Source organism: Mustela lutreola, chromosome 1 (genome assembly GCF_030435805.1).
Source record: "Mustela lutreola isolate mMusLut2 chromosome 1, mMusLut2.pri, whole genome shotgun sequence".
In the NCBI taxonomy this organism is placed as follows: Eukaryota; Metazoa; Chordata; class Mammalia; order Carnivora; family Mustelidae; genus Mustela; species Mustela lutreola.
Window position 1 is genome coordinate 284284161 of NC_081290.1, and position 25891 is coordinate 284310051.

The window sequence follows — 25891 nt, forward strand, 5'->3', positions numbered from 1 at the left end:
TCCAAGAACCAAGTGGGCACTTTATTAACCCAACAAAGGGGTGACTAGGCTGGCCAAGCAGCCCCTTACCAAACCATCCACTCTACTCGGGGGGCCAACAGAGGCAGAGCTGCGGGACCCAAGCCCTGGATACCGGAGTCCGAGCTGGGCAGGGGCAAGGCCAAGGATGGGACTGGAGGCCGGAGTTGGGCCCCAAAGGAGTTAGGAGCCCCCGTCTCCTGCTACCTTCTCCCTGAACACCTCTGGCTCTTCCTGGAATCAGGAAGCCACGAGGCCCATATCTGCTGCTGTCTGGAAGGTGACCCCATCCCCAGGCAGTGGGGAAGCCAGGAAGGGCCAGAGCCAGACGAGGACCCAGCGGGGCCCCAGAGCCGCCTGCAAGTTGTGGCAAGGGCCCAGGTCATAAGAGTGCTGGCCCCGAGCCCACTCCCACGTGGTCTGGCCCCGCAGCAGCAGCATCCCATGGAAGAGCAGCCCAGCCCCACACAACAGTGCACCTGCCACACACGTGTCGGTCACAAAGGCCAGGGCAAACTGCGCCAGAGACACTCTGCCTGTAAGGAGAAAGCAAGAGCGTCAGGGGGCAGCTGCGAGCCCAGCCCCCCCGAAGCCCAGCTCCTGCCCTTCTTCGACTCCCTACCCTCCGCCACAAAGCAGGGCTCATTCCTCTGCTCAGCGAACACCGAGGGGCTACTACTCCCTGGCCAGCCCACGCCGGCGACCTGGGTAGACACAGCCCCTGCCCAACACCCGACTTGCATTCGTCACAAACCTGTGAGCACCTCCCACATGCTAGACGTGGTGGCAGACACCAGGAGGAACGCGGACACCAGCTCTGACCCCAGTGTCTTGCTCACAGACAGACAGATGACTGTCACTACGAGGCTGCTGAAATAATGACCTACAGGCTGCTGTCATTGTGCTCAGTGAAAGAAGCCAGGCACAAAGGGCACATAAACGATGTCACGTCTGTAAAATGTCCCGAACAGGCAAATCCACAGAGACACACAGGGGCTGGGGGACTCAGGGGGAGTGGGGAGTGACTACTGATGAAAATGTTCTGGAATTAGACAGTGGAGATGGCTGCACCACATGGTGAACGTACTAAATTCCACTGGATAATGTACTAGGAAGGGGTTAAAATGATGTATTTCATGTTATATGAATTCCGCTTCATTAAAAAAGAGACGCTATGTGGGGAAATGCCAAGCGGACTTCGGAGGCTAAAGGAAGTGGATTTCATCTGTTTTAATTAAGTGACATCTTGGGTGGTGTCTGAAGGATGTATTTGCTAGGCAAAGAGGGGAGAAAACGTTCTGTTTGATGGTTGTAAGGCAGGATGGGGAGGGGCCTGTGAGACGAGTATGTGGATGGTTCTGGAAGCTCCGGAGAGAAGCCCAACCCCAACATGCAGACCTGCATAGGTGGTTCCAAGACCTGCCAGAGTGTAGAGAGGGTGGGAGCAGCACCACGACCTCAGCATCAGGAGACCCGGTCCTTTGGGACCCAATCAACAGAAGAGAGGGAAACCAAAACTATAGGGAGAAAACCCTGCAGTATGAGCTTCTGGAGATGCCCGGGGTACAGCCTTTCCAGGAAGTGGGAGGCCAGCAGTTTTATGCGGCAGAAAGGTCTCGTGAAGCAAAGAGACCTCAAAAGGGTCCTCTGGGCTTTGTGGGGACCAAGGCATTCTCAGGAGGGGGAGGGGGGCAAAAGCCAGTTTGAAGCAGGTACAGGAGTCAGTGGGAGGTGAGGAAAAGCAGCCTATGAGTCCGGGGAAGTCCTTCGAGAAGCATGGCTGCTAAGAGAGGAGCCAGAGGCGAGAGCTAGGGAGGAGGAGGATGTGTGGGGACGAGAGGGTGGATGTGTGGGGACGAGAGGGTGGATGTGTGGGGACGAGAGGGTCTGCACAGGTGGGAAAGGCCAGTGGAGGGGACTGGTTCAGCAGGAGAAAAAGCAGGCCATGGTGAGGCTTCCAAGCAGGGACAAAGGGCCAGACACCAGGAGAAGCTGGGGTCAGTCAGCCTGGCTTCGGATCTGAGGATGGGACAGCGGACATACCCGCTGACATTTTCTCCATGACAGATTTCAAGAGAGATGGGGCCTGGGAGAACAGGAAGTGGGAAGGTTGGAGCCACAGTCATTAGGGGGAGCGAGCTTATGAGGAACCAGCATGGCCAGGCACGAGTGAGGGTCAGCTGGGGTCAGCGGCCATGGATGTGACATGGGACCCATGGCCCCAAAGTACCAGCTCACAGCACCCAGCGACAGCAGACAGAAGACAGAAAGGCACCATGGAAGACAGAGCCAAGAGGGTTGAGACGTTGGCAGGAGAATGGTGGAAATGAGGGGTCTAGGCTGGACGCGGAGGCGGTGAAGGAAGGTGTTGGTGGACAGAAAGGCGAGGGCCGGGAGCTCACGGGGCAGGCATCCTGGAGTGTAAGAGTAAGAGCCCGCTGGGAGAGGGGGTGGGGAGCAGAGAGGGGGTGACTGGCTCACGGCGTGACACACTTTGGGTCATCGAGGAGGCAGAGGAGGGCTGCTCAGAGAGCCAGCGTGGTCACAGCAAGACACTGACAGCCCCACGGGGCCTCCCAAGGCCTTCCCCCAACCCCTCCGGGCTGCAGGGAGGGGCCAGAGCCGGGCTTGGAGAGGATGTTCAGAGTGATCAGGGAGGAGTAACTGCGGCATGCAGAACATGGCCTGGCCGTCAGCCTCCTGATCCGTATCTTCACCTCCCAACTTCCAAAGACTGGAGCTTCCCTCTGCCTGTAACTTTCACCGGCTCCCCAGTGTCCAGGCAAGTCAGGGCTCTCTCTCCTCGTACCAGCATGCAGGGATGGTCTCCACCATCCAGTCTGAAGCTACCCCCTGCCCAACCTCCATGCCTTTGTTCAGGCGGCTCCCCTCACTGAGAATGCTCCCTCCCCTCTCCAACACCGCCCCCAACTCCCACCAGTCCTTCCTTCTCTGCCAACACCTAGAATCCTTGCCTGATTCTCCTAGCTAGAACTCTGTACCTGTGTCAAGGCCCTGTATTTTACGGTACCGCATAACCAGTCAAATCCCAAGGCTGCCCTCATCCCCCATAAATGACATTGGAACTGGGTCCCCATGATGTAACCAGGAGAACCAGCCAGAAATCCCCTCCCCCACCAGAATGGCCCACTGCAAGGGCCTCCGTGTCTCTGTGGGCGCCTCCCAAGCTCCCCACCTGTGAGCAGCATGAGCCAGGGCAGCAGGAGGAGGGCGGCGGTGTGCAGGGGCGCGTGGGCTCGCAGGAGGGCAGACAGGGCCGGGCCCAGCAGCACAGAGACGTGGAGCAGGACGCCTGCTGCATGAAGCAACAGGCACAGGAAGGGCCGGTAGTTGCGGAATCCCACGCAGCGGCCCAGCAGGCGGCAGTGGTGATCCCGACGAAGGACGCAGACGCGGCAGGCGGAGCAATGCCCACTGCGCGGTGGCACCTGGCTCTGGCACTGGTAGCAGTAACTGCAGGGAAGGAACCACAGCGTCAGTTCCGCCAGCAGCTCGGAATGCACCCCATCGTGCCCGCTCAGCCTCGGAGCCCACCCTGGAGAAACAGGCACAGCCACTGCCCTAACAGCCTCGACCCCATCGTCCATAAACGCAGGCCGGACACCCCTTCCTGGGCCCTTCCAGCTCGAGCACTGAAGGTGCCAGGACTCTTGCAGCTCGGACAGCCCAGTCTTAAGGCTCTTCTCTGCCTCCAGCATCCGGGAGCCAACTTCTCACTTCCTCCGTGGTCACCACATTTGAAGAAGTCACCATGAACTCTCCCCTGATTACCGCATCAGATTCTTAACTTCTCTCCCTGATTGATCCCAGCTCCGGTTCCTCCTGGTATCGTCTGATCCTTAAAAATCTGTCATGGGAGCGCCTCGGTGGCTCAGTGGGTTAAGGCTCAGCTTTCGGCTCAGGTCATAATCTCTGGGTCCTGGGATCGAGCCCCGCATTGGGCTCCCTGCTCAGCTGGGAGCCTGCTTCCTTTCCTCGCTCTCTGCCTGCCTCTCTGCCTACCTGTGATCTCTGTCTGTCAAATAAAACCTTAAAAAAAAAAAATCTAAGTTGTGTCCTCCTCCTCATCTCAAAATCCTACAATGGCTGTCCATCTCACTGGCAGTGAAACACAAAACCTTCTGTGTCCTACAGGGTCTTTCTATCTCTACCCTTCCACCCCTCCCTTTCACTCCACACCAGCCATACTGATCGTCTTCTTGCTGTTCATGGAACATGCAAGGCACATAACTGCTTCGCTCTTTGCATTGTTTGTTCCCTCTACCTGGAATGCTCTCCCCCAGATTCCCACATGGCTAACTCCCCCAGGTCCTTAAAGTATGACTACCCTATTTAAAACTGCAACCCGGACACACTCTACCCTGCCCTACGTTTTGTTTCCATACCATCTTCTGACATTCTACGTAATTCCCTTATTTATATACCTATAGCTTATCACCTGCCCCCCCCCCACTGGAATCACCTCCAGGAGGTCAGTAATCTATGCTATTGGACCTCCAGTGGCCGGAACAGTACCTTGCACGTAGTAGGTGCTCATTAAATATTTGTAAGTGAATGAATGGTATTTCTTCTGGATCTACCATCCCAGACTGTAAGGGTGTTCTGGCGCTAACGAGCGGATCCTATTGTAATCTCGTTCTAACAGCTTCTGGTCCTAGGGCACCTCCCCGTGTCCAAAGCTCCTGCTTACCCCACCCCAACCCCCAGCTCCCGCGCCCCACTCACGCCCAGCCCTGGCCCAGACCGCGGCCGGCCAGCATCACGCCCCGAATGCTAGGGTCCGAGCGCAGGAAGAGCCCCACGTTGCCCAGCAGGTTGAGCAGCTGGAAGGCGGCCAGCACTAGCTGCAAGGCCCGAGCCAGGGGTCCCAGCGGGGGCGGCCCGGGACCCAGAATCAGGACATAGGCCAGCTCCAGGCCCACAGCCGCGGCCCACAGCGCGGTAAGCACCAGAGGCAGCCGCGCGGGCGCCCCCTCTCCGGTCCCCACCGCCCAGGGCTGCCCCATGGCTTGGACCCACCCGCAGTCGGATCCCGAGTACCCCGACGCTTCCGTATTGGGGCGGAGATAGTGGCAGACGGACGCCTGCTACACCAATAGAAGCTCCGAACGGAGTTTAGCGTCACGGGGCGCGCCGGCAGATGCAGACATGTGATTGGACGGCCGCAGGAGCCTCGGGGAAGCTTATCCGCCAAGCGCTAGAGCCGGCGGGGTTTGCTCGTTGTGGCCACGCCCGCCCACGGAGCCCCGCCCCTCCCACAGAAGCCCCGCCTTCTGGCCTCGCTGGCTGGTTTGGAAGATTGAGTTGCAGCCTCGGTGCGGTCGGGGTTTCCCGGCTCAGCACATTCCCCCTCAGCCCCCAGCCGCCCCGATATTAATAGCCCTGCACAGGCTCATCCAGCTGGCCTGGAACCCCTCCCCGTGCTCGAGTGTCTCCATCACCCCAGAAAACACTCGAACAGGTCGGCGCCTCGGTGTTTCGGACTGTGAAATGGGGATAGGGTTCTCTGTTTCCCGCCTGCGCGGCGCAGAGAGACGGTCAGGAGGACTAAGGCGCAGCTTCTAGAGCGGCCTACAGTCGCTACTATTATCGATATCTCCGTTGTCCACGCGAGGAAACAGAGGAGCGGGGCTTTCTCACGGTCACACAGCGCCCAAGAGGCGGCGCCGGAACGGGAACCTCGAATCTCCGCCATAGAATCCACCCCAGCGCCCCCAAATCCTGCAGTCCCTGGTCCCAGGGCAACCACTTGCCTCGTCCAGACCCGAGCACCCTCGCCCCCATCCGGCCCCTCCCTCCTCCCCCATATTTAGCGCGAATACGATCCGGGGCTGGGCCGGGCGCTACTTAACGCGGCCCCGGTGTTCCGGAGAGCGCCGAGCGGTGCGGAGCCAGGAGCCCTAGCAAGATGATGATGGTTATGCAGCCCGAGGGTCTGGGGGTCGGGGAGGGGCCCTTCGTGGGCGGCAGCGGGGGCGGCGAGTACATGGAACAGGAGGAGGACTGGGACCGCGACCTACTGCTCGACCCGGCCTGGGAGAAGCAGCAGCGGAAAGTGAGTGCTCACCCATTTTCAGATGGCAAAACTGAGGCCTGAGAAGGCGGGCGATTTGTCCCTGGCATCTCGGCAAGTTGGGGGGCAGAGCCCATCTAGACCCAGAGTGCCACTCCCTAGCCTGGGCTCTGCCCATCAGTCCTCCACTGTCTCCCAGAGCTGGAAGAGAGGGCTGGGAGCCCTCAGGAGGGGTTTAAGATAACAAGGAGAGTTTCTCGGGTCCCCACCTCCCAGGAGTTCATTACCCTGGACGTACTGTCCCACTTCTGCTGGTGAAAAGGGCTTGGGTGAAGCCCAGGAGATCCAAGTTTGGGGAGTGTGGGGAAAATAATCTTTCTTCTCGGACCCCCAACTCTCTAGTTGAATATCTTACGACCCCACCCTGAGGACTTATAGCGGCAACTAGTGGACCTGGAGTGTGGGGGAGGAGAGAACCATCCCAGAACCGGTGGGACTCTCTCATATCTATCCTCTCCACCCTGGGGTTCATTGCCACCCATCCCAATTGTCAAATGAGGAAACTGAGGCCCAGAAAAGGGCAGAGATAGGACCCAAATCATATACTCTCAGAAAACAGGGCTTTCCTCCCCAACTTAAGGGTCTTTGCGCCTTGCTTGCCCCACCCCCACTCCTTCCCAAGATACCCCTCCCCACCGAAGGGGCCCTAAGTCTGCTGAAAAGGCCACAAGGTCAAGGAAGAGGGGAGCCTGGGTCCCCTTACACAGTAACCTGACTCTCCGGCCAGATGGACTCTTTGTGCTGAGGCAGCGGCTTGGGGGAGCTGGAGTGGGGCACATGGGCAGCTGCTGCCCAGGCCCAGCCTTGTAGGGCACTCGGTCCCCCTTCCTGATCTATTTTCACTCCCAGACTTTCCCAAGTGGAGGGGGCAGGACACCTGGGTTCCCAAAAGAGAAAATGATCCGGGCTGGAGTGAGCAGACTTTGGGGAGTGGCAGACCAGGGGGAGGGAGGACTCCATGAAGTCATTAGACCCTACTGAGCCTTTGCCAACAGTGTGTGACTCCAGGAAAGGGCAGGGAACAGGAGCGCTCAGTGGAATTTGCAGGATCTGAGAATCCTAGGATTTAGAATCAGAGCACCTCTGCTGGGTTGGATGACAGGAGATGACCCCAGAGTCCCAGAGGCTCAGTTGACTAAGCTGGGGTGCCCCCAGTGCCATGCTTCCCCTTTGGCTCCTCCTGCACCTGTCTCCAAGCAGGGCTGCGGTCCCTGGGCCTGGCAGTCTCCCAGTGATGTCATCGCTGCCCCTGGCTCCCACCGCCATCTGCTCTGCAACAGCTCCTACCCCCACCCCACCCACCAGGTTTCCCTCAGATCCAGGTCCGCATGCCCTTCATGAGACACATGCTAGTCTGTAATTTGCCTGCATCGTTTAACAAAATACCAGGAATACCCTTCCAACCCAGCCTACAGCCACCCACTTCGTCCATTCATTCAACGGCGGCACAACCTCGATGTTCCGTAAATTCATCAGCATCCCTGGAAGGTAGCCATTCCGGAGTTTCCTTCTCCTCCAGCCTGAGTATGTCTTACTCTACTCAGCTTAGCCCCGCTCTAGCCCTGCCCTTGCACCCGTGACTCGGAGCGCTCCCTCCTGCTCCTGCCTGATGCCGGAGTCCTCTTGGTTCAACCTCATTCCAAAACATTCATTCAGTATCTCTTAGGGAGCTCCTCCTCCGGGCCAGGCACTGTGTCAGGTGTCAGGACTTCAGCGGGAAACAAAATAAACAAAATAAAGCCTCTGCCTCAGGAAGCTTACACCGCAGCAAGGAAGAGTGTTTCTGACCCTGCCCTATTCCCCTCCCTAAAACCCCTTCTCACCCCTCCCTGCCGCCCCACCACCACCTTCTCAAGTCTCCCTCCTGTTCTCCAAAGCCGTTTGCCTCCACTCTGCCACCAGAAAGAGCTTTCTGCAACTCAGCTCTGCCCACCTCCCTCTGCCCAAAATCTTCCCTGATGCCCTGTTGCCGTCAGATCAAGTTGAAACTCCCTGGCTTAGCACCCCAGACCGTGCATGACCTGGCCCCTGCTGCCCCTCCGGCCCGCCTCTCGCTTCTTATACCCCAACACCCCCAGCTTCATTCCAGCGACACCCAGATAGCTGTCACCCCACAAACCTAGCAACTGTTTCTCAGCGCCGAGCACTTGCCTTGTGTGGCTGCCCCTGCCTGAAATGCCCTTGCCTGCCCTTCTCTGTCTGAATAATTCCTGATCTTTCTTTGCAGCTCAGATCAAATATGAGCCTTCCCCCAAGAGGTCCCCTGCCCGTTTCGAAGAACCCTTCCCTCTTCTCCCTGACGCTAGTCTCTCCCAGCATTTCTCAGACCAACGTGACCCTTTGATTGACTGTGAGCTCCTTTAGGGCAGGGACCCGATCTCAGTAAGTTATGTTTGTCACATGAAAGAATGCGCTTTCGGCCACACCCGGTCCCACCTTTCCCCCTGCTTTATCTAGACCCAGAGCGTCTCAGACTTCAGGGTTGGAGGGAACTACAGAGAATCCAACTGCCTTCTCCCATGCTTGGGGCCCCATCGAGTAGTGCTCAGCACTTGCTTGTACACCTCCAGTGATGGGAAACTCACTCCCTTTCCTTAGCAATGACAGTTCGTCAAGAATTTAAAGCATTATCTTTCATGTCCAGCTTCTAGGGCAGCAAAAAAGCTGGTCTCAGGGAAGGAAACTGGCTGAGGGGAATAATCCCAAAGGACTTCCAGGGCCATCTCCCAGGATTGATTGCTTTATGGTGGGGGAATGCTCTGAATTCTAGAATCCTACCGGACTAGAGGAAGAAGGACCTTGGGACATCATGAAGTCTGGCCAGTTAATTGTACAAATGAGCCCAAGAAAGGGCAAAGTGTATATTCCAGGTCACAGTGAGTGAGCATCTCAGCTGGGTTTGGAGCCCAAGGAGAGACTCTACCAAGCACCTTACAGCTGATGGCAGAACGCAGGGTTTAAGGGTTCGGTAGGTTGGTGGAGCTGCTGTATCAGGCTGCAGGTCACCCTGATCCCCAATATACACAGAGCTGCACAGCAGCCCTCCCATCCCGGATAGAGGCTGGGACTGACTCTGGGGAGAGGGGAAGGGCAGTCACCTCCAGGAACTGGGTCAGGCTGGTCCTGGTGTCCTCCATGATTTGGAAAGATCTTGTACCCTCACATTCTACTTGGAGGCCGATTCACAACAGCTCCAGGAGGTCCGTGGGGCTGAGAGCACAATAATGCAGGTGCACAGTCCTTCAGGCAAAACCCTCAGAACTGGGTGTGCTTCAGTCCAGGACGGTTCAGCTGCTAGAAGGGCAGTGTTACCCCCCCTCAGCCCACAGAGGGTCTCACACTTTGGAGTACATGCTTTACAGGCTTCTAAAACCCCCTGCAGGGCTTAAGGCTGGCCATAGCTGGCATGCCCCAAGTCCAGACTCCGACCTGTGTGGGGCCTCGAGCCCATTTCTCCTTTTCCAGGAGAACAAAGACTCAGAGAGGAAAAGGGACCAGTCCTAGGCGCACAGCACGTCGGTGGCTGAGCCAGGACTTGACTCTGGGGCCAGCCCTCTCAGCTTGTCCCCAGTGTCCTCCAGACCCAGGGCTAGGGTCTGAGTGCTGTCCTATGCCCCCAGACCTTCACTGCCTGGTGCAACTCACACCTGCGCAAGGCTGGCACCCAGATTCAAAACATCGAGGAGGATTTCCGCAATGGCCTCAAACTCATGCTGCTCTTGGAGGTCATTTCAGGTAAGGATGCAAATCAAGGCACAGGGACCCTAGGACCTACGGGAATCCAGGGAACAGGGGGGACACGACAGCCCCGTGCATGAGGGGACCTTGAGGGGGAGGTGGAAGTTTGAGGACAGTGTCTTCAGCTTCTTCTTGTGACTTTTGGCCCCTGACCTCTCCCCTTGACCCCCAGGAGAGAGGCTGCCCAGGCCAGACAAAGGCAAGATGCGCTTCCATAAAATCGCCAATGTCAACAAGGCCCTGGACTTCATTGCCAGCAAGGGGGTTAAGCTGGTGTCCATCGGCGCTGAAGGTGAGGAGGGGGCAGGAGGAGGCCCGGGAGGGGAGCAGAGGGCCATCCTGACGTCAGCACGTCACTTCCGGGAGCCTGTCTTCTCAACTGTGGGGGTAACCGCCAGAGCCTCCTAGGAGGGACTGTTAACTGTGCCCGGGGCCAGCAGGGAGGGAGACATCCCGAGAAGGGCGTTTCATTCACAAGGAACCAGTGTTCCATGATTGAACACTGACTAGGTGCCAGCTCTGGCCTGGGGGCCGAGGGCCAAGGCATGGAGCGCAGTGTGGCGGGGGGTGCAGCTGAGGCAGTACAGGCCTTGAATGCCAGATGGAAGTCATGCACGTCCCCCGCCCTGCAGAGATTGTGGACGGGAACCTGAAGATGACCCTGGGCATGATCTGGACCATCATCCTCCGCTTCGCCATCCAGGACATCTCTGTGGAGGGTGAGTGGCGGGGAAGCCCGGAGGGTGAGAGGGCCGGCCCCGACGCCTCCTCCCCCGCTGACCCTTGTCTCTGTCCCTGCCCAGAAACCTCCGCCAAGGAAGGCCTGCTCCTGTGGTGCCAGCGGAAGACGGCGCCCTACCGCAACGTCAACGTGCAGAATTTCCATACCAGGTCTGTCTGCGGTCGGCACACGCACACGGGCCTCTGCCAGGCTCTACCGCACATGCCCCGGGGGAGGGGCCCTCGCAGCCAAGGTCCTGGAATGGTGTCTGGGTGTAGGAGGACTCGGTGGATGTTGAACTGAATCTTGCCGGAGAGGGAGGATCCCTGAGGGAGGGCTCCTTGGAGACATCCCGAGAAGGGCGTTTCATTCACAAGGAACCATGTGACCAAAAACCTGGAGGCCCACAACATCCAGCTAGTGGTGGGACCCAGGCACAGGGTATGGGAAGGAATCATGATGAGCTTGGAGGAGATGGTCCAAGTCTGGTAATGAAGGGCCTCTGGTGCCAAGCCGACGAGCTGAGACTCTGCTCCGTCTTACTGATGAGGCTGTCCTGATGGAGACCCTCCTGGAGTAAGGGGAGGACGGGCATCAGCTTGACTCCAGGCCTGATCCCCCTTCTCTCGGTCCAGCTGGAAGGATGGCCTGGCCCTCTGTGCTCTCATCCACCGACACCGCCCCGACCTCATTGACTACGCCAAACTGCGCAAGGTGGGCCTCGGCCACCCCTAGCCCCGACTCCCCAGCCTCTGCCCTCGGCTGACATTTCACCTGTCCCTGCTCCAACCCACCTAGGATGACCCCGTTGGCAACCTTAACACTGCCTTCGAGGTAGCTGAGAAATACTTGGACATCCCCAGGATGCTGGATGCAGAAGGTGAGACGAAGCCCCGCCCAGGCAAGGACTCCAGTTACGGACCAGAGGCACAGTCCAGCCTCCACCACCCCTGCCCCCGCCCCTGCTCTTCCCTCCTCAGTCTGCCCTCTAGTAAAAAATCCTTCCTGTCCCAGGACGCCCTCCCCAGGAGCCCTCTCTCCTGCCCCCTGCCCCTCTCCAGCCAGTGGAAGCAGCCCCTCCTTCCCCTTCCCTGGGGCACCATCCTTTGGTTCATATCTCCATCACCTGGCTCACCTGGGAGCATGGGAGCTCCTTGGGGCAGGTCCTGCCTCTTGTCCTGCCCAAGCAAGGCTCTAGTCAACTGAGGCAGCAAATATTTTCTGAACACTGACTGTGTCTGGTGCCCTAGATGTGTGGGCACCAATGGCTGAGAACTTGGGGAAAAGACAGATGGATGGACCCACAGAGCAATGGGCTGGTTGGAGACACCAGGCAGCGTGGGCTGTTGCTTCTCAAGGCCTGTCGCATCTGCTCACTCACCCCATAGAGGACAAGATTCCTGGGCCCTGGGGCGATCAGAGAGGGCTTTGGGGAAGAGGTAGACATTGGGTTTGGGGTAGCTGGCAGCTGGTGGCTGTGACTAGATGTCTGCACTCCTCCTGTGTCCAGGGAGCTCTCTGCCTGATTAGGGGTGTGAGCCCATTCCCCAAGCCTGGCTTTGGCCAATACATACCCCAATGCCATCCCCTAGACATCGTGAACACCCCAAAGCCTGATGAGAAGGCCATCATGACCTATGTTTCCTGCTTCTACCATGCCTTCGCCGGGGCTGAGCAGGTAAGGGGGCCCTGGCTGCTGCTGCCTGGGCTGAGCGTGTGGACCGAGGGGCCCAACGCTGGTGGCATCCCAACATTTGGAGGTGCTGGGCCCCACGTGGGCGGGAGTGCCACTGTCCCAGCTGCCTAGACAGTCTCTGGGGAACCCAGGAGCAGAGGCATCTGGCCTGGAAGCTCCCTCCTCATCTAAAAAGACGTGCTGCCCTATTTGCACAGACCCAGGTTTTAAGGGCTTTACGGAGGAAGGCTGGGTTAGGGTGCCTGCTGCAGCTTTTCCGACTCCCACAACAGGCAGAAACGGCTGCCAATAGGATCTGCAAGGTACTGGCCGTGAACCAGGAGAATGAGAAGCTGATGGAAGAGTATGAGAAGCTTGCCAGTGAGGTGAGATGAGGCCAGAGAAGGCCCTTCCCCTTCCCACACCGGTGGTCCCCCAACGCTGGCTGTCCTTCCCCCGCTTCTGGCTGTCCAAGCTCCTGGTCATTCACGGAGTCACTCCCCATTCATTCGTTCACTCTGTCCTTTACCCACTCGCCCATATTTAGGCATTCTCCTGGCCCTTTGCTCTGTGCCGGCCTATACTGGTCCCTGACTAGGCTCAGAGGTTGACATTGGCTCCTTCCCTGATTAGTGGGGACCCCCGTTCTGCTCGGGGCCTGGCCTTCTGGCCACAGCCCCGGGCGTGGGTGGGTGAGAGCCGGGCGGGGCGAGCCGGCCAGCTCTGCTCTCTCTGCGCCGCACCTGCCTGGCCTTGGCAGCTGCTGGAGTGGATCCGCCGCACCGTACCATGGCTGGAGAACCGCGTGGGCGAGCCCAGCATGAGCGCCATGCAGCGCAAGCTGGAGGACTTCCGTGACTACCGGCGCCTGCACAAGCCGCCCCGGGTGCAGGAGAAGTGCCAGCTGGAGATCAACTTCAATACGCTACAGACCAAGCTGCGGCTGAGCCACCGGCCTGCCTTCATGCCCTCCGAGGGCAAGCTCGTCTCGGTGAGCCACCCCCACTCTGCCCACATCCTCCGGGTGAAATAGGGCTCTGGGTCCCCATCTGTACAATGGGCGAACCATGCTGCAAGGCGCCTCTGCCTGCCCCACAGGACATCGCCAACGCATGGCGCGGGCTGGAGCAAGCGGAGAAGGGCTACGAGGACTGGCTGCTCTCGGAGATCAGACGCCTGCAGCGGCTCCAGCACCTGGCGGAGAAATTCCAACAGAAGGCCTCCTTGCACGAAGCCTGGACCCGAGGTAGGTACACCTTATGGGGCTTGAGTCTGTCCCGGGGTGGAGACCGGTATGGGAGGAGGGAGGGGACCCTGACAAAATGCACAGGTCAGGAACAGGTGTCCTGGCAGGAAGGTGGGGACCTGTTTTCTAGAAACACCCTGACTTGCTGTGCAGCCAAGTCACGGCTCCTCTTTGGATCCCAGTTTTTCCATCTGTAAACTTGGGCCCCTGTTGCCGGGCTCCGGCCTCCTGTAGGTCTGCTCTGATTCACTGGTCATGTAGCATTTTGTTTGTACTGGTGGCAGGTGAGTCCCCAACCCTAACAGCACTTATGTTGGACTCAGCATATCCATGGCAGGATACTGCGGGAGTCAAATACATCACTCCGTATGAAAGCATTCATTCTGTCTTTTATCAGGGATTAATCCTACAGATAAGTGAGCCCTGCCTAAAAATAACAAACATTAGTAATGGATTATGGACATGAAGAATAACAATGGTCTGATATAAACAAGAACTCCTTAAGTATACACCTGCTTATGGGACTCTGAGGAGGTTTCTGAATCTTTTTTTTTTTTTTTTAAGATTTTATTTATTTATTTGACAGACAGAGATCACAAGTAGGCAAAGAGGCAGGCAGAGAGGGAGGAAGGGAAGCAAGCTCCCCGCCGAACAGAGAGCCCAATGCGGGGCTTGATCCCAGGTCCCCGGGATCATGACCAGTTCCGAAGGCAGAGGCTTTAACTCACTGAGCCACCCAGGCACCCCGGTTTCTGAATCTTTAAGCCTCGTAGGATCTCTGCAAAATACAGGTGCATTCCATAAATAGTAGGGGCTGCGATTATTATTATTATTATGGTTTTATTTGTGTAATGTAATTCATTCTCATAGCATTTTCACATTCATCATTCATTCATCCAACAGGTATTCCTAGAAGGTCTGCCAAGTGGCAGGCACTGTGCCAGGCTCTGGAGAACCTGGTGAGCCCAGGAAACCAGGCCAGGGGCTCCCTGGGCTCAGAGTCGTTAGGAGGTAGTTCACGATCCTGGAAGGCCCAAACTGTACCAAGGGCCACCGTGAGATGTGTGGGATCAGGGACACTGACGTCATTTACAGGTCATGCCCAGGACCTTCACTTTATCACTCTGGCATGGCAGAACAGACCCCTAGGATGAGCTGGGCAGGTATAACCACCGGCATTTCGCAGATGAGGGAGGACTCTGCACGGTCACCCAGACTGCTCCAAAACCGAGCTCCCGCCTTGGCCGCTGCTGGGTGACCTGAGCCCGGCCTCTCTCCGCGTAGGGAAGGAGGATATGCTGAGCCAGCGCGACTATGAGTCGGCCTCCCTGCAGGAGGTTCGGGCGCTGCTGCGGCGCCACGAGGCCTTTGAGAGCGACCTGGCAGCGCACCAGGACCGAGTGGAGCACATCGCGGCGCTGGCCCAGGAGCTCAAGTAGGCGTGGCCTGCCTCTGGGCCTGCCCCCTGCGGGGACAACTACCTTACCTGGCTTTGCCCCTCGCTGCCCTGCTCCCCTCTGCCCTACGCAAGACTTCATTTTTCCCAGTTCAGGAACCCTGCCTGGGTGCCATGTCTTTCCCCATGACCTCTTGCTCTGCTCCTCCTCCTCCAACCCTGTCCCCGATGCGGCACCCACACTCTTCCCTCCCCGTTCCTGCCCCACCCCCACGGCCCTAACCTGGTGGCCCCCTTCAGCTGCGGTCCCTGGCCTGCTAGCTCAAATCTCCCCACCTGCCCTGGCTTCCCCACCTCCTCCTCTAAACCCACCCCTTCTCGCATCTTCGCACCCCCCACCCCCCACTGACACTCCGCAAGGGACTGGAGCTCAGGACCCACGCGCGCCCCCTACCCAACGAAGGCACTGGAACCCCCACCTCCACCCCCCAGGAATGAATGCCCTGTTTCACCCACACCTGCCTGCCTGGCTCCCTTGCACCGTCACCATCTGGTGCAGTTTCCAGCCCCAGGACGGTAGTCCGGGAAATCTAGGCTGTGGTCTGACCCCCTCTTCATCCCCTTTCTGGCCTGCAGTGAGCTGGACTACCACGAGGCGGCCTCCGTGAATAGCCGCTGCCAGGCCATCTGCGACCAGTGGGACACCCTGGGCACACTGACCCAGAAGAGGAGGGACGCACTGGAGGTGGGTTTGGGGCCAGGGAGCTGGGGGATGGAGACTGGAGGCTGGTGCGGGCTGGCTGGGCAGGCTGCTGACTTGCTACCCCGTGGCCCCTAGCGGATGGAGAAGCTCCTAGAGACCATCGACCAGCTGCAGCTAGAGTTTGCCCGGCGGGCAGCGCCCTTCAACAACTGGCTGGACGGGGCTGTGGAGGACCTGCAGGACGTGTGGCTGGTGCACTCGGTGGAGGAGACCCAGGTGGATGCAGGGTTCCAGTTTGGGGGGTGCTGGATGGGGTGACAGGGAAGCGGGCCTCGACTCCCGTCAGCCCTTTCTTTGGCACGGAGATGAGAGGGAAGCCCCAGTCCCCAGATGCTAGGCTGGGAGACAGGAGGCCCGCTGCGGACCCACGGGGGCGCCTGCAGCATGTGGGCTGCGGGAACTGGAGGGTGCTGGCTCACGCCTCCCGCCCGCCCTGCCCAGAGCCTGATGACTGCACACGAGCAATTCAAAGCTACGTTGCCGGAGGCTGACCGAGAGCGAGGAGCCATCCTGGGGATCCAGGGGGAGATCCAGAAGATCTGCCAAACATACGGATTGCGGCCCAGCACCACCAACCCCTACATCAGCCTCACACCACAGGACATCAACACCAAATGGGACATGGTCAGTCTGCCCGTGACCCACCCACCCTGTGTGTTCTAACCACCTCGGAACCTCAGGCATCGCGAGCTATACAGACTCTAGTCCACCTTCGGATCTGCGGTCTGTCACAGCCTCCGTGGGGCTTTGGATATATTGCCCTGCCTCTCACGGTCTCCTCTGCAAAATGGCCCTAACAGCAGCGTTTTCCTGTAGGGCCTGATATGAAGTAGAATTAAGCCTGGGGTATGGACATCTCGTTGTATCACTGGCCCCATTTTACAGATGAGGAAACAAACCTGGATGTCATGTGACTTGCCCAAGAGCTTGTCCTTATGAGCCCAGACATGTTGGCTCCGAGTAGCAGGGGCTCTTCTAGGGGTTGGAGCCCATCTCCCCTCAAAGCAATCGTCTGGCTCCCAGAGCTGCCCCAGGCACATAGCACCCTTCTTCCTAGGTCCGAAAGCTGGTGCCCAGCCGGGACCAGACGCTGCAGGAAGAGCTCGCCCGGCAGCAGCTGAACGAGAGGCTCCGGCGACAGTTTGCTGCTCAAGCCAATGCTATTGGGCCCTGGATCCAGGGGAAGGTGGAGGTAAGCCTCGGAGGGTGGGGCCGTCTCGGGGAGTGAGGCCAAGGCCGGAGCCACAGGGGCCTGGGAGTGCTCATCCTGCCTGTGTCCCCCAACAGGAGGTGGGGCGCCTGGCCACAGGGATGGTCGGCTCTCTGGAGGACCAGATGGCTGCGCTGCGGCAGCAGGAGCAGAACATCATCAACTATAAGAGCAACATTGACCGGCTGGAGGGGGACCACCAGCTGCTGCAGGAGAGCCTGGTGTTCGACAACAAGCACACGGTCTACAGCATGGAGGTGAGAGGCACCGGCTTAGAGGGGGCGGGGAGATGGCGCTGGCTGGGGAAGCCCAGGGCAACCATGGGGGGACCCAGCACGTGTGCCCCAGGGGGGACCCCAGGTCAGCCTGCTGAGTTCCCCAGGGCGCCTGCAGGGATACTGAGATCTAGCGAGGGAAACTGACCTGTCCAGGGTCACAGGGCCATCTGAAGCCAGGCCAGGACTGGGTGATCAACACTTAGTGCATAGTAAGTTCTCAAACTTCAAGGCAGGAAGGGCTGTGGACAGTCACTCAGCACCTAGGGAACCTCCAGATAGGGACAAAGGCCCAACAGAGTGGAAGACTTGCCCAGGTCACACAGTGGACTGGGAGTGAAGCTCGAACTGGTGGCCAGGCACCGGCCGCCTACTGACTTGAATCATCACATGTTTCTCAGCACATCCGCGTAGGCTGGGAGCAGCTGCTCACCTCAATCGCCCGCACTATCAATGAGGTGGAGAACCAGGTACTGACCCGAGATGCCAAGGGCCTGAGCCAGGAGCAGCTCAACGAGTTCCGGGCATCCTTCAACCACTTTGACCGGGTCAGCAGGGGCCCACCGCTGTGGGGTGGTGGACTTGGGGGCTGGTGGGGTTGGACAACCAAGTCTGATAATCACTCATGTGCCACAGAAGCGGAACGGAATGATGGAGCCGGATGACTTCCGGGCTTGCCTCATCTCCATGGGGTATGACCTGGTGAGTGCCCCCAGCCTTTGTCGCGGGAGTCCCATCAGAGCCTCTCTCCTACAGCGTGATCACCTACTGTATCCCTCCTAGCTTCACATGCATTTCATTCTCAGCATGCCCACTGGGGCTGGGCAGAATGACCCCATTTCTCATAGGGGCTGTTAAAGGCTCAGGTAAATGAACTTTCTCAAGGACGCAGCTAGGATTTGGACTTGGTTATAGGTGACCCAAAAGCCTGAGCTTGCAACATTTTTACCCAAAGAAACAGCACTACAGAGAGCTCCAGAAAAAAGATCAGGACTCAAGGGCAACAGGGGGCATTGCCAGGGGCAAGAAGCAGGTTTCCGCTGAGTAGAGAGGATTCCCTGTACACCCAGAGCCAAGGCTGTGGCACAGTCCATGGAGGCAAGAGAGCGCTTTATAACCCGGGCTGTCACGCCAGAGCTAGACAGTGCCCGGAGGGGACATGAGGAGCCTTCTGGCTTTAGCACCCACAATAGACAACGGTGTCTGGCTTCTGTCCCTACAGGGAGAGGTGGAGTTTGCTCGCATCATGACCATGGTGGACCCCAACGCAACTGGCGTCGTGACCTTCCAGGCCTTCATCGACTTCATGACCCGAGAGACAGCTGAAACCGACACAGCTGAACAAGTTGTGGCCTCCTTCAAGATCCTGGCAGGAGATAAGGTGAGTCCCGGTGGCGGAGGGGGCTGGGAGGCTGTGACGAGGACCAGGGTCTGTGGGTCCTCAACAACCCTTTCTCCCCCAGAACTACATCACTCCCGAAGAGCTGCGGCGGGAGCTCCCCGCTGAGCAGGCCGAGTACTGCATCCGTCGTATGACGCCCTACAAGGGCTCCGGGGCTCCAGCTGGAGCCCTGGACTACGTGGCCTTCTCCAGTGCCCTCTACGGGGAGAGTGATCTCTGACTGCAACCTCTAAGGGTCTCTGCAGGAGTCAGAGGGAGAGGGAGCTCCCTCTGGCCGATCCCATCTATGTCTCGGAGCAAGGGCCTCAGAGAACGGCCAGCCATGTCCTTCTGAATAAAGACCCACCCGTGAGCCTCTCTTTCTTCCTCTTTCGGTTCCCGAAGCAGAAGCTGGGCCCTTAGGCTCCTGGGCAGGACCAGCTGCTCAACCTCGACCCTCCAGGAGTCCCGTCTACCCCTCTTTTCCCTTAGGTACCAAGCACTCACACCACACTGGGGCTTAGGACACCTCTTTATTGCTGTTAGAAAAAGGCAGTTACAATAGTTTCTCTAGATGTGTAAGGAAACAATGTCCCCAAATCCAGGGGGAACCAGAAAATGTATAGCATCAGACAGAGGAAAGGCAGGGCAGGAAGCCAGAGCCTGCTGAGGACAAACCTGGGTTTAAAACCAGAGTATCTTCTTCCCACCTGCTCCGTACCCAAGCCCAAGGTTCTTGCCCCAGTCTCAGCTGCCAGGACACCCTCCTTCGGCCCAAGGGCCTCCTAGCTACCAGAGGTCAACAAAGGTGCTGCTGGGGAACTTCAGGGTAGGGTGGGGGGGAGAAGGGGGTAGGGGTGTTGCCCTAGCCCAGTGCCTTTTGCTCACCCTGAGCTACCCGGTGCCTGTCCCTCAGCCAGCTGTGCCTCCTGGGAAGGGGCCTGGACACGCAGGCCAGGCTGAGGAAGGGGCTGCTCTGGTCAGCACCAGGTCCCGCGCTGGTGCTCCTCAGTTCACCACTGCCGAGCTGGCCATGGTGTTCACACCGCAGGCCCCGGACCCACGATGCAAGTAGTAGTAACCCTGGCGGGAAGGCAAGGGGGCTGGTGAGGGCGCTCAGGCGGGACCGGGCTGGGCGGGCCGGGGCCGGGCAGCCCAGACTCACCTCCTCGCCCCAGTCTGAGCCCCAGCTGTTCTTGATGGCCCAGAAGGGAGTGCCAGAGCCTGGGGAGCAGTGCGGGACGCAGGTCAGGGCTCCTAGCCCTCTGCACTCTCCCAGTATCTGCTGTGGTCTACTGGGACAGGTACTAGGAAAAGAGCAGAGAGCCAGACAGGCCCGCCTACCACCCTCCCGGAGACCTGGTGTGGCTCTGGGGTCAGCGGAGGACACCCAGCTCTCTCCCCACCGCCAGGTTACTTATCTGAAACAGCTCTACCTCCCACTGCCTCAGCATTCCCATCCGAGAGGGGACAGCGGACTCCTGCCTGGCCCAAGACCCACAGCGGGGTAAGGACAGGGTTCCCAGGCACTCCCTCCCTTCCCCCATCCAGGGGTCCTGAGAGGCTGTGGCCCAACTCCTGCCCGTGACCCAAAGCGGCAGGGCAGAGGACGGGGGGCCGTCAGTGGAACTCACGGTTGCCGTAGCCCACGAGCAACACCGCGTGGTCGATGAGCCAAGGGCTGCAGAGGGGCCGCAGTGGGTGCGAGATCCCATGGCGGTAGAACTGGGGTGGGGAGAATAAAGAGTAGGGGCCGCCTCCAGGGAGAGGTGGGAAGGCAGCCGGCCAGGGATGGGCGGGGGCAGCAGAGCCGGGGCCTTACCTGCATGCCAAAGGCATTGATGGCGACGGAGATGGGGCCCTTCTCGGCCAGCCAGGCCGCCAGCGCTGAGACACGTGAGGGACCGTGTCAGGGACAGCCAGGCGCAGCCGGCCTGCCCCCACCCTCGCCCTGGCCCGTACTCACTCTCCTCATTCTGGCTCAGCTCCACCGAGTCATTGATGTAGACCCTGGCCTTCTTCGGAGAGAAGCCGCAGGTCTGCATGCGGCCGCGGTAGCTGTAGTCGTCCTCCGTCTCCAGCCCCCCTGGGCAGTGGCGGGGTCGGATGGCGCACGGAGAGAAAATAGGGACCCCTGTGTGCCACACACTCGTCTTCTCCAGGCCAGGGGCCACACTCAGCCCCTTCTGCGAGGTCTCAAGGTCCTCGCCCACCCCAGACCAAGGCCCTGGCCTCTGAGCAACAGCCTCCCTCTAGAGATGACGAAACAGAGACTGAGGGGGCTGAGGGAGGAACCAGGGAGAAACATGGCTGATCCTTACTCGGCCCAGAACTCCTAGGGCTCTTCGCCTTGGCTGCCTTGCCCTGCTCAGTCTGCTCCCAGTGTGGCCCAGACCCCTGCTGGGCTCCCAGTCTTTGCACAGCCACTGCAGTCCCTCAGACTTTCATCCCTGGGCCACTGAAGCCCACCACAGAACTGAACTGCCAGTTTAAGTCAATACCTCCTCAAGGATGAGGTATGTTGTTACAGAAATACAGACCTCCAAGTAGCAAAAACACCAAGACCCCTGCTGTGCACCAAGGACTTTAAGTATCATCTCCTCACTTGATACTCAGAGCAGCCACGTGAAGTGGTCAAGACGAGCCCCATTTCACAGATGAAATCAAAGAGTTGACTTGCTGAAGGTTTTCATGAAGGCTTGACATCAACACCCGAACCCGCTGAATCGCGCTGACCCCCACTGCCCCTCCTGACCCCGTGAATGCATACCCAGAGTCTTTATGGCCGAGTAGGCGTTGGAGGGCAAGCCACCCAGGCAGGCCTTGTCCACCTTGTCACAGTCCAAGAGCTCTAGGAGATAGAAGCCTGGTCCTGAGGAGCCCTCTGGAGGGACTGGGCAGGGGGCAGGGGCGTTGAGTAGGAGGCTCACCCTGCTCGGAGAGGGAGAGCAGGGCCCCCTGTTTCAGGAACCACTGGCCCTCCACGTTACCAGTGACTGAGAAAGCCCAGCAGGAGCCACACATGCCCTGCAAGAGAGGGGCAGAGTCAGACCAGAGCCCCCTCCCCACCCCAGTGCAGTCCTCGTGTCCCGCCATTGCCTCTTAGAGGTCCGACCTGGTTCTTGACTTTGGTGACAGCCCCCTTTCTCCTCCAGTCCCACTCGGATGGGGCAGAGTCGCCAGTGGACTTGTCTAGGCGCATGTTCTTGCCACGGTACTCTCTTAGGAGGGGATTCAGGTAGATGGTACGGAACTCCTCCTCTGTGGGGAAAGGTGGGCAGGGGATGGGGGGTGGGGAAAAGTATAAGGCAGCCCTGATCGGGGGGCCTTGGGAGGAGACCGTGACTCTTCCAGGCTCCATGAGGGCTCTGGCCACCACTGCTACCTGTAAGGTCACTGAACTTGGTGACTCCATACTGAGCTGTGCCACGGTCCAGTGCCTGGATCTTCTGTGCTCGCATCATGTTGTTGGAAAAGACAGACATGCGCCACTGGGTTTCTGAGAACCAAGGAGCAGGAGAGGAAAGGTTTGGACCCCAGGCAGATGATGAAAGGCACTTGGGACTAACAAGCACAAGGTTTCCCTGGGGAGTAGGTGGGCTCTGAATCAGGCCTCAAGCTCTTTTCAAGGACAGAACTCTGGGAAGGTCTGGAGATGAGGAGAGGTCCAGACCTGTGAGTGATAAGGGGGAAGTGGGAACAATTTTTTGGGTCACACTGAATTGATGATAGCCCAGGAGTGAAGGCAGAAGCAAAATGGGCTCCAAAGGGTATCCTCAGACAGGGGGTCATGGGAAAAGACCACCATGCTGGAGAGATGGGGGTACCAGCAGAGAAAATCTGGCCTTTGCCCCTTCCCATTCTACCCAGAATGATGAAGACCCATGCTTTCTGATCAAGAAAAAAATATGGGAGGAGACACGTCCCTGAGGCAGCTGTCCAGTCCTATGAGGCTGGGCAAGAACTTGGGGATTTAAGGAGACCCTGAATGGATGCACTGCCTCTTGTGTCCTTCCCCTCCCCAACACCAAGGTACCAAAGGGGGGTAAGGTCCTCATTTGGTTGGGACAGGTACAGCCAAGGCAGGGTCCTCACCCTCCTTCGACTCATACGTCCGATTATAGGTGGTAACGAACTCCTTGAAGATTGAAGCCATTTTCACGGAAAAATCCTGTAAGAGGCACAGGGGTCTTTACAAGTAATCTTTCACAGATTCACCAGGGAGCCCAGGCCAGGGGGAGGGAAAGAGAAGAGGAAATGAAGCAGCAGCAGGCCGCCAGATGGAGCTGGGCTGCTCACCTGAGGCAGGGGTTCCTTGTTCAACAGTGGAAGGACTGAACTCAAAGTCTCGTTTTTGTCATCTGGATAGGGTTAGAACAGAGAAGAAATCAAGGCTGAACCCTGAGTGAAGCCTGGTCTGAACTACGCCAGCATCCTCGGGCTATCCCAGCACCTGTGACCTTGGTATCCACTGGGCCGCAGTCCCGTCTCAGGAGCATGTGTTTTCCTAGCTCGTCCAAGATTTCGAAGCTGCAGAGCTAGAGAGAGAGGAGGAAGCCAGTCTGGGGGCTGGGAATGGAGCAAGGCCTTGGCAAGATGGAGCTGGAAGGGCCTCGTGTGAAGACCCCCTCCAAGGCAATCCCCCCCACACAGCGCACAGTGAGGCAAAGTGCGCACCCTGCCATGCCCCCTCTTAAGTGCATTTTGGTTTCTGGCCCGCAGAACCTTGGGAAATGACTCAGGGTGGGGTAGTTGCTGCCTCTTCATCACTTGACCCAAACTCATCACGGGGACTGAGGAGTCCCAGGAGCCCTACCACTCACCAGGGTCTTCTTGGACACAGGGAGCTGGCACACCGTGGGGTCGTTGCAGGGAGGCTCCTCTAGGGTCGCCCTCAGGGAGTACAGCGACCCCTGGCCCGCCTGGAGGGAGCAACGGGTGAGGCGGGCAAGTCCCTCGCTCCTCAGCCCGTCCCTCCCACAGCCCCGCCCCACCCCCTTCCTTTCCCGATCACCAGAATTCGTCCCTCCGGCATCCCGCGGCCCCCACCCCGGGCCCAGGCCAAACTTCCCAACCCCCCGACTAGGGCCCCCGCGCACCAGGACCAGGAAGCCCGCACCCCAGGCGCATCCTCACCCGGCGGACGCGACCGCGCACGGCCCCCAGCGTCGCCCGCGTCCCGGCTGCCCGGCCGCGGTTGTACATCTCCAGGGCGAAGCGGGCGGGCCCCAGCAGCTCCGGGTACGCCGCCTCCCGGGCCTGAGCGTCGGCTGCTCGGCGGGGCGGGGCGGGAGCGGCGCCCAGGAGCAGCCCCAGCAGCGACAGCAGCGGCAGCCAGGATGCCATGGCGAGGGCGAAGCCGGCGGCCCGGACGCACCGACCGACGGACGCGCGGACCAACTGACAGGGCGGCGCAGCCCGCGGCCAGAGGGGCCGACGTCCCTCCCCCTGCTCCCGGGGCGGCGGGGCGCGGGCCAATGGACGCGGGCCCGGTGCGCCTGCGCACTCGCTTATTTACGCGAGGCACGTGGGCCGCGCCTGCGGTGCAGGCGAGTCTTTGCCAAAGCGCGAGGAGGAGGAGGGGGAGGGGAAGGAGGAGGGGGAGGGGAAAGAGGGGGAGGAGAAGGGGGTGGGAGGGGAGGGGGAGGAGAAAGACGGAGGGGCGTGGTTGCCTTGCAGCCTCACAGCAGATCGGTCAGTCTGTGGACACGTGGCCCGCCCAGCTGCAGCCTTGGAATAATCCTCTTAGGTCTCGGAGACCTTTAGGGAGGGGAAGGGATGCTGGCCTGGAAGTGACAATAGTTAATTAACAGTTGGTTTTAGAGCCTGGGTTCACAGCTCAGTTGCCCCTTGGAGGCTCCTCCGCTCCTCAGCAAGATGGCAGGTAATAATCCCCCGGACTGGCAGTGCCTACCGCTGTCGTGGGGATCTAACACAGATCCGCACGCATTCGGTAACCACTAAAGCGAGGTGCCGCGTGCAGGACTGTTCTGTGGTTCATTCAAGCTTTCACAGCTGTGTTCCAGGGCCTTCTAGCAAGAAGATGCATGAATAGATGTATTAGGCACGGGGCTGCCTGCTTGGAGCTCTGGTGGAGAGACATGAGAACGAGATTGTCCTGCAGGGTGTTCCCAGCTAGGGAGAGAAACAGGGAGGAGAGAGTTTAAGGGAATGGAGGAAATCCCAGAAGGGGATGGAGATAGTTTGGGCTTAGAGAGCGTGGAGGACTAACACTAAATGTCACCCGGTCCAAACCTGACTTGCTGCAGCAAGTCTAAAAAGGTGAAGTGACTTTTCCAGCTACTCAGAAATAAGTGCTGGAGCCAGACCAGAGCTGGCTTTGAGCTCCATCCTGGCTGAGATCTGAGATGCCTGAAGGTTTCCAGCAGGTGTTTACCTCTCCCTGCTGTGCAGTTTAAGCTCTTTGGGGCTCCCTCTGTGTCTCTTACAGGAGACAATCCCAGGTCTTTAATGCAGCGTCTAGAGCCCCTCCAGTGCCGACCAGTCAGTCCTCACCCTGTGCTGTGCACTTGAAACGTCAGCCTCCGTCCCTCTGTGTCTCACAAGTTCAAGCTCTTGCACACGTCAGGAACTTCCCACTGCTCTTCCCTCCACCAGACACCCAGACACCCTTCATTTCGCAGTGTAGAGGACACTTCCCCAGGAAGCCATCCTTGAGCCACCCCCACTGCCCCTGGCTGGGCCAGCTGCCACTGCTGCTGTACTCCTAGATGCCTAGCCCCTGAACTTCCTCTCACACTGGACTGCAATTTCTGTGTCACTCGTGGCTGTCCTCCGGAAGGCAAGGATCGGGTCAGGGCAGGGACCTTGTCCTGCTCGCTGCCGCTTCCTCAGTACCTCGCAGAGTACCAACACACTAAATACCTGCTTAACAGATATTTGTTGAATGAATGCATGACTCCTTTGGTGTGCCCTGGATTGGGCGTGACGTCACCCAACTGTTACTTAATGCACAGCTGCCTTTTCTAGAAAGATAAGTGATGGGGCGCCTGGGTGGCTCAGTCATTAAGTGTCTGCCTTCAGCTCAGGTCATGATCCCAGGGTCCGGGATCGAGCCCCGCATCGGGCTGCCTACTCACCGAGGCGCCTGCTTCTCCCTTTCCCACTCTCCCTGCTTGTGTTTCCTCTCTCTCTCTGTCAAATAAATAAATAAGTTCTAAAAAAAAAAAAAAAAAAAAAAAAAAAAAAGAAAGATAAGTGATGTGAGGAATTTTGGAAATGCCTGCCTGCATCTATGGCAGATCCCATACCCACGCTCACACGCACTTCATCTCCTGACAGGTCTGAAGCTGAAAGAATTAAAAATAGAGATTGCTAAGTCCCCAGCAGAGGCAGTGGACTTAGATCCAGGTT

General features: G+C 58.7%; 3 protein-coding genes across 5 annotated transcripts; 1 reads left to right on the forward strand and 2 right to left on the reverse strand.

The window, feature by feature from the left end:
* ZDHHC24 (zinc finger DHHC-type containing 24) lies at positions 1 to 5104 on the reverse strand. Of its 2 annotated transcripts, none has more exons than XM_059148378.1 (3): positions 4765 to 5104; positions 3215 to 3492; positions 1 to 554 (listed from the first exon to the last, which is right to left on the reverse strand). In XM_059148378.1, the coding sequence occupies exons 1-3, from the start codon at positions 5043 to 5045 to the stop codon at positions 259 to 261; spliced, it is 855 nt and encodes a 284-aa protein (XP_059004361.1). In that variant the 5' UTR covers positions 5046 to 5104; the 3' UTR covers positions 1 to 258. The 2 variants fall into 2 exon arrangements, with proteins under 2 accessions (XP_059004361.1, XP_059004368.1); XM_059148385.1 differs by lacking the exon at positions 4765 to 5104 and adding an exon at positions 3574 to 4483.
* Positions 5105 to 5878: 774 nt separating this feature from the next.
* ACTN3 (actinin alpha 3) lies at positions 5879 to 18895 on the forward strand. Its single transcript, XM_059148396.1, has 21 exons — positions 5879 to 6094; positions 9733 to 9847; positions 10023 to 10142; positions 10483 to 10569; positions 10654 to 10741; positions 11207 to 11285; positions 11370 to 11451; positions 12164 to 12249; positions 12540 to 12632; positions 13007 to 13237; positions 13345 to 13492; positions 14777 to 14927; positions 15525 to 15633; positions 15727 to 15867; positions 16093 to 16275; positions 16709 to 16843; positions 16939 to 17118; positions 17538 to 17684; positions 17773 to 17838; positions 18359 to 18517; positions 18600 to 18895. Exons 1-21 carry the CDS (start codon positions 5948 to 5950, stop codon positions 18756 to 18758), a joined length of 2706 nt encoding a protein of 901 aa, XP_059004379.1. The 5' UTR covers positions 5879 to 5947; the 3' UTR covers positions 18759 to 18895.
* Positions 18896 to 19031: 136 nt separating this feature from the next.
* Positions 19032 to 23984, reverse strand: CTSF (cathepsin F). Of its 2 annotated transcripts, XM_059148415.1 has the most exons (14): positions 23654 to 23981; positions 23341 to 23439; positions 22971 to 23055; positions 22817 to 22878; positions 22613 to 22688; positions 21903 to 22016; positions 21633 to 21778; positions 21448 to 21544; positions 21288 to 21368; positions 20484 to 20603; positions 20340 to 20404; positions 20152 to 20242; positions 19683 to 19741; positions 19032 to 19600 (listed from the first exon to the last, which is right to left on the reverse strand). In XM_059148415.1, exons 1-14 carry the CDS (start codon positions 23861 to 23863, stop codon positions 19526 to 19528), a joined length of 1380 nt encoding a protein of 459 aa, XP_059004398.1. In that variant the 5' UTR covers positions 23864 to 23981; the 3' UTR covers positions 19032 to 19525. The 2 variants fall into 2 exon arrangements, with proteins under 2 accessions (XP_059004398.1, XP_059004406.1); XM_059148423.1 differs by lacking the exons at positions 19032 to 19600; positions 19683 to 19741 and adding an exon at positions 19760 to 19824 and having other exon boundaries at positions 23654 to 23984.
* Positions 23985 to 25891: the final 1907 nt, after the last annotated feature.

What these genes read in the sequence shown, in the direction of transcription:
- ZDHHC24 (XM_059148378.1), bottom strand. Translation starts at nt 5,045, where the DNA reads ATGGGGCAGCCCTGGGCGGTGGGGACCGGAGAGGGGGCGCCCGCGCGG. An exon ending in GGTCTGGGCCAGGGCTGGGC is followed by an intron (nt 3,493 to 4,764) that starts GTGAGTGGGGCG and finishes CCTTCCCTGCAG; the next exon opens with TTACTGCTACCAGTGCCAGA. An exon ending in CTGGCTCATGCTGCTCACAG is followed by an intron (nt 555 to 3,214) that starts GTGGGGAGCTTG and finishes TTCTCCTTACAG; the next exon opens with GCAGAGTGTCTCTGGCGCAG.
- ACTN3 (XM_059148396.1), top strand. Translation starts at nt 5,948, where the DNA reads ATGATGATGGTTATGCAGCCCGAGGGTCTGGGGGTCGGGGAGGGGCCC. An exon ending in ACTCGGTGGAGGAGACCCAG is followed by an intron (nt 15,868 to 16,092) that starts GTGGATGCAGGG and finishes CGCCCTGCCCAG; the next exon opens with AGCCTGATGACTGCACACGA. An exon ending in CCTTCAACCACTTTGACCGG is followed by an intron (nt 17,685 to 17,772) that starts GTCAGCAGGGGC and finishes CATGTGCCACAG; the next exon opens with AAGCGGAACGGAATGATGGA.
- CTSF (XM_059148415.1), bottom strand. Translation starts at nt 23,863, where the DNA reads ATGGCATCCTGGCTGCCGCTGCTGTCGCTGCTGGGGCTGCTCCTGGGC. An exon ending in GCTCTCCCTCTCCGAGCAGG is followed by an intron (nt 21,369 to 21,447) that starts GTGAGCCTCCTA and finishes TCTATCTCCTAG; the next exon opens with AGCTCTTGGACTGTGACAAG. An exon ending in GCTCGTGGGCTACGGCAACC is followed by an intron (nt 19,742 to 20,151) that starts GTGAGTTCCACT and finishes ACTGCTCCCCAG; the next exon opens with GCTCTGGCACTCCCTTCTGG.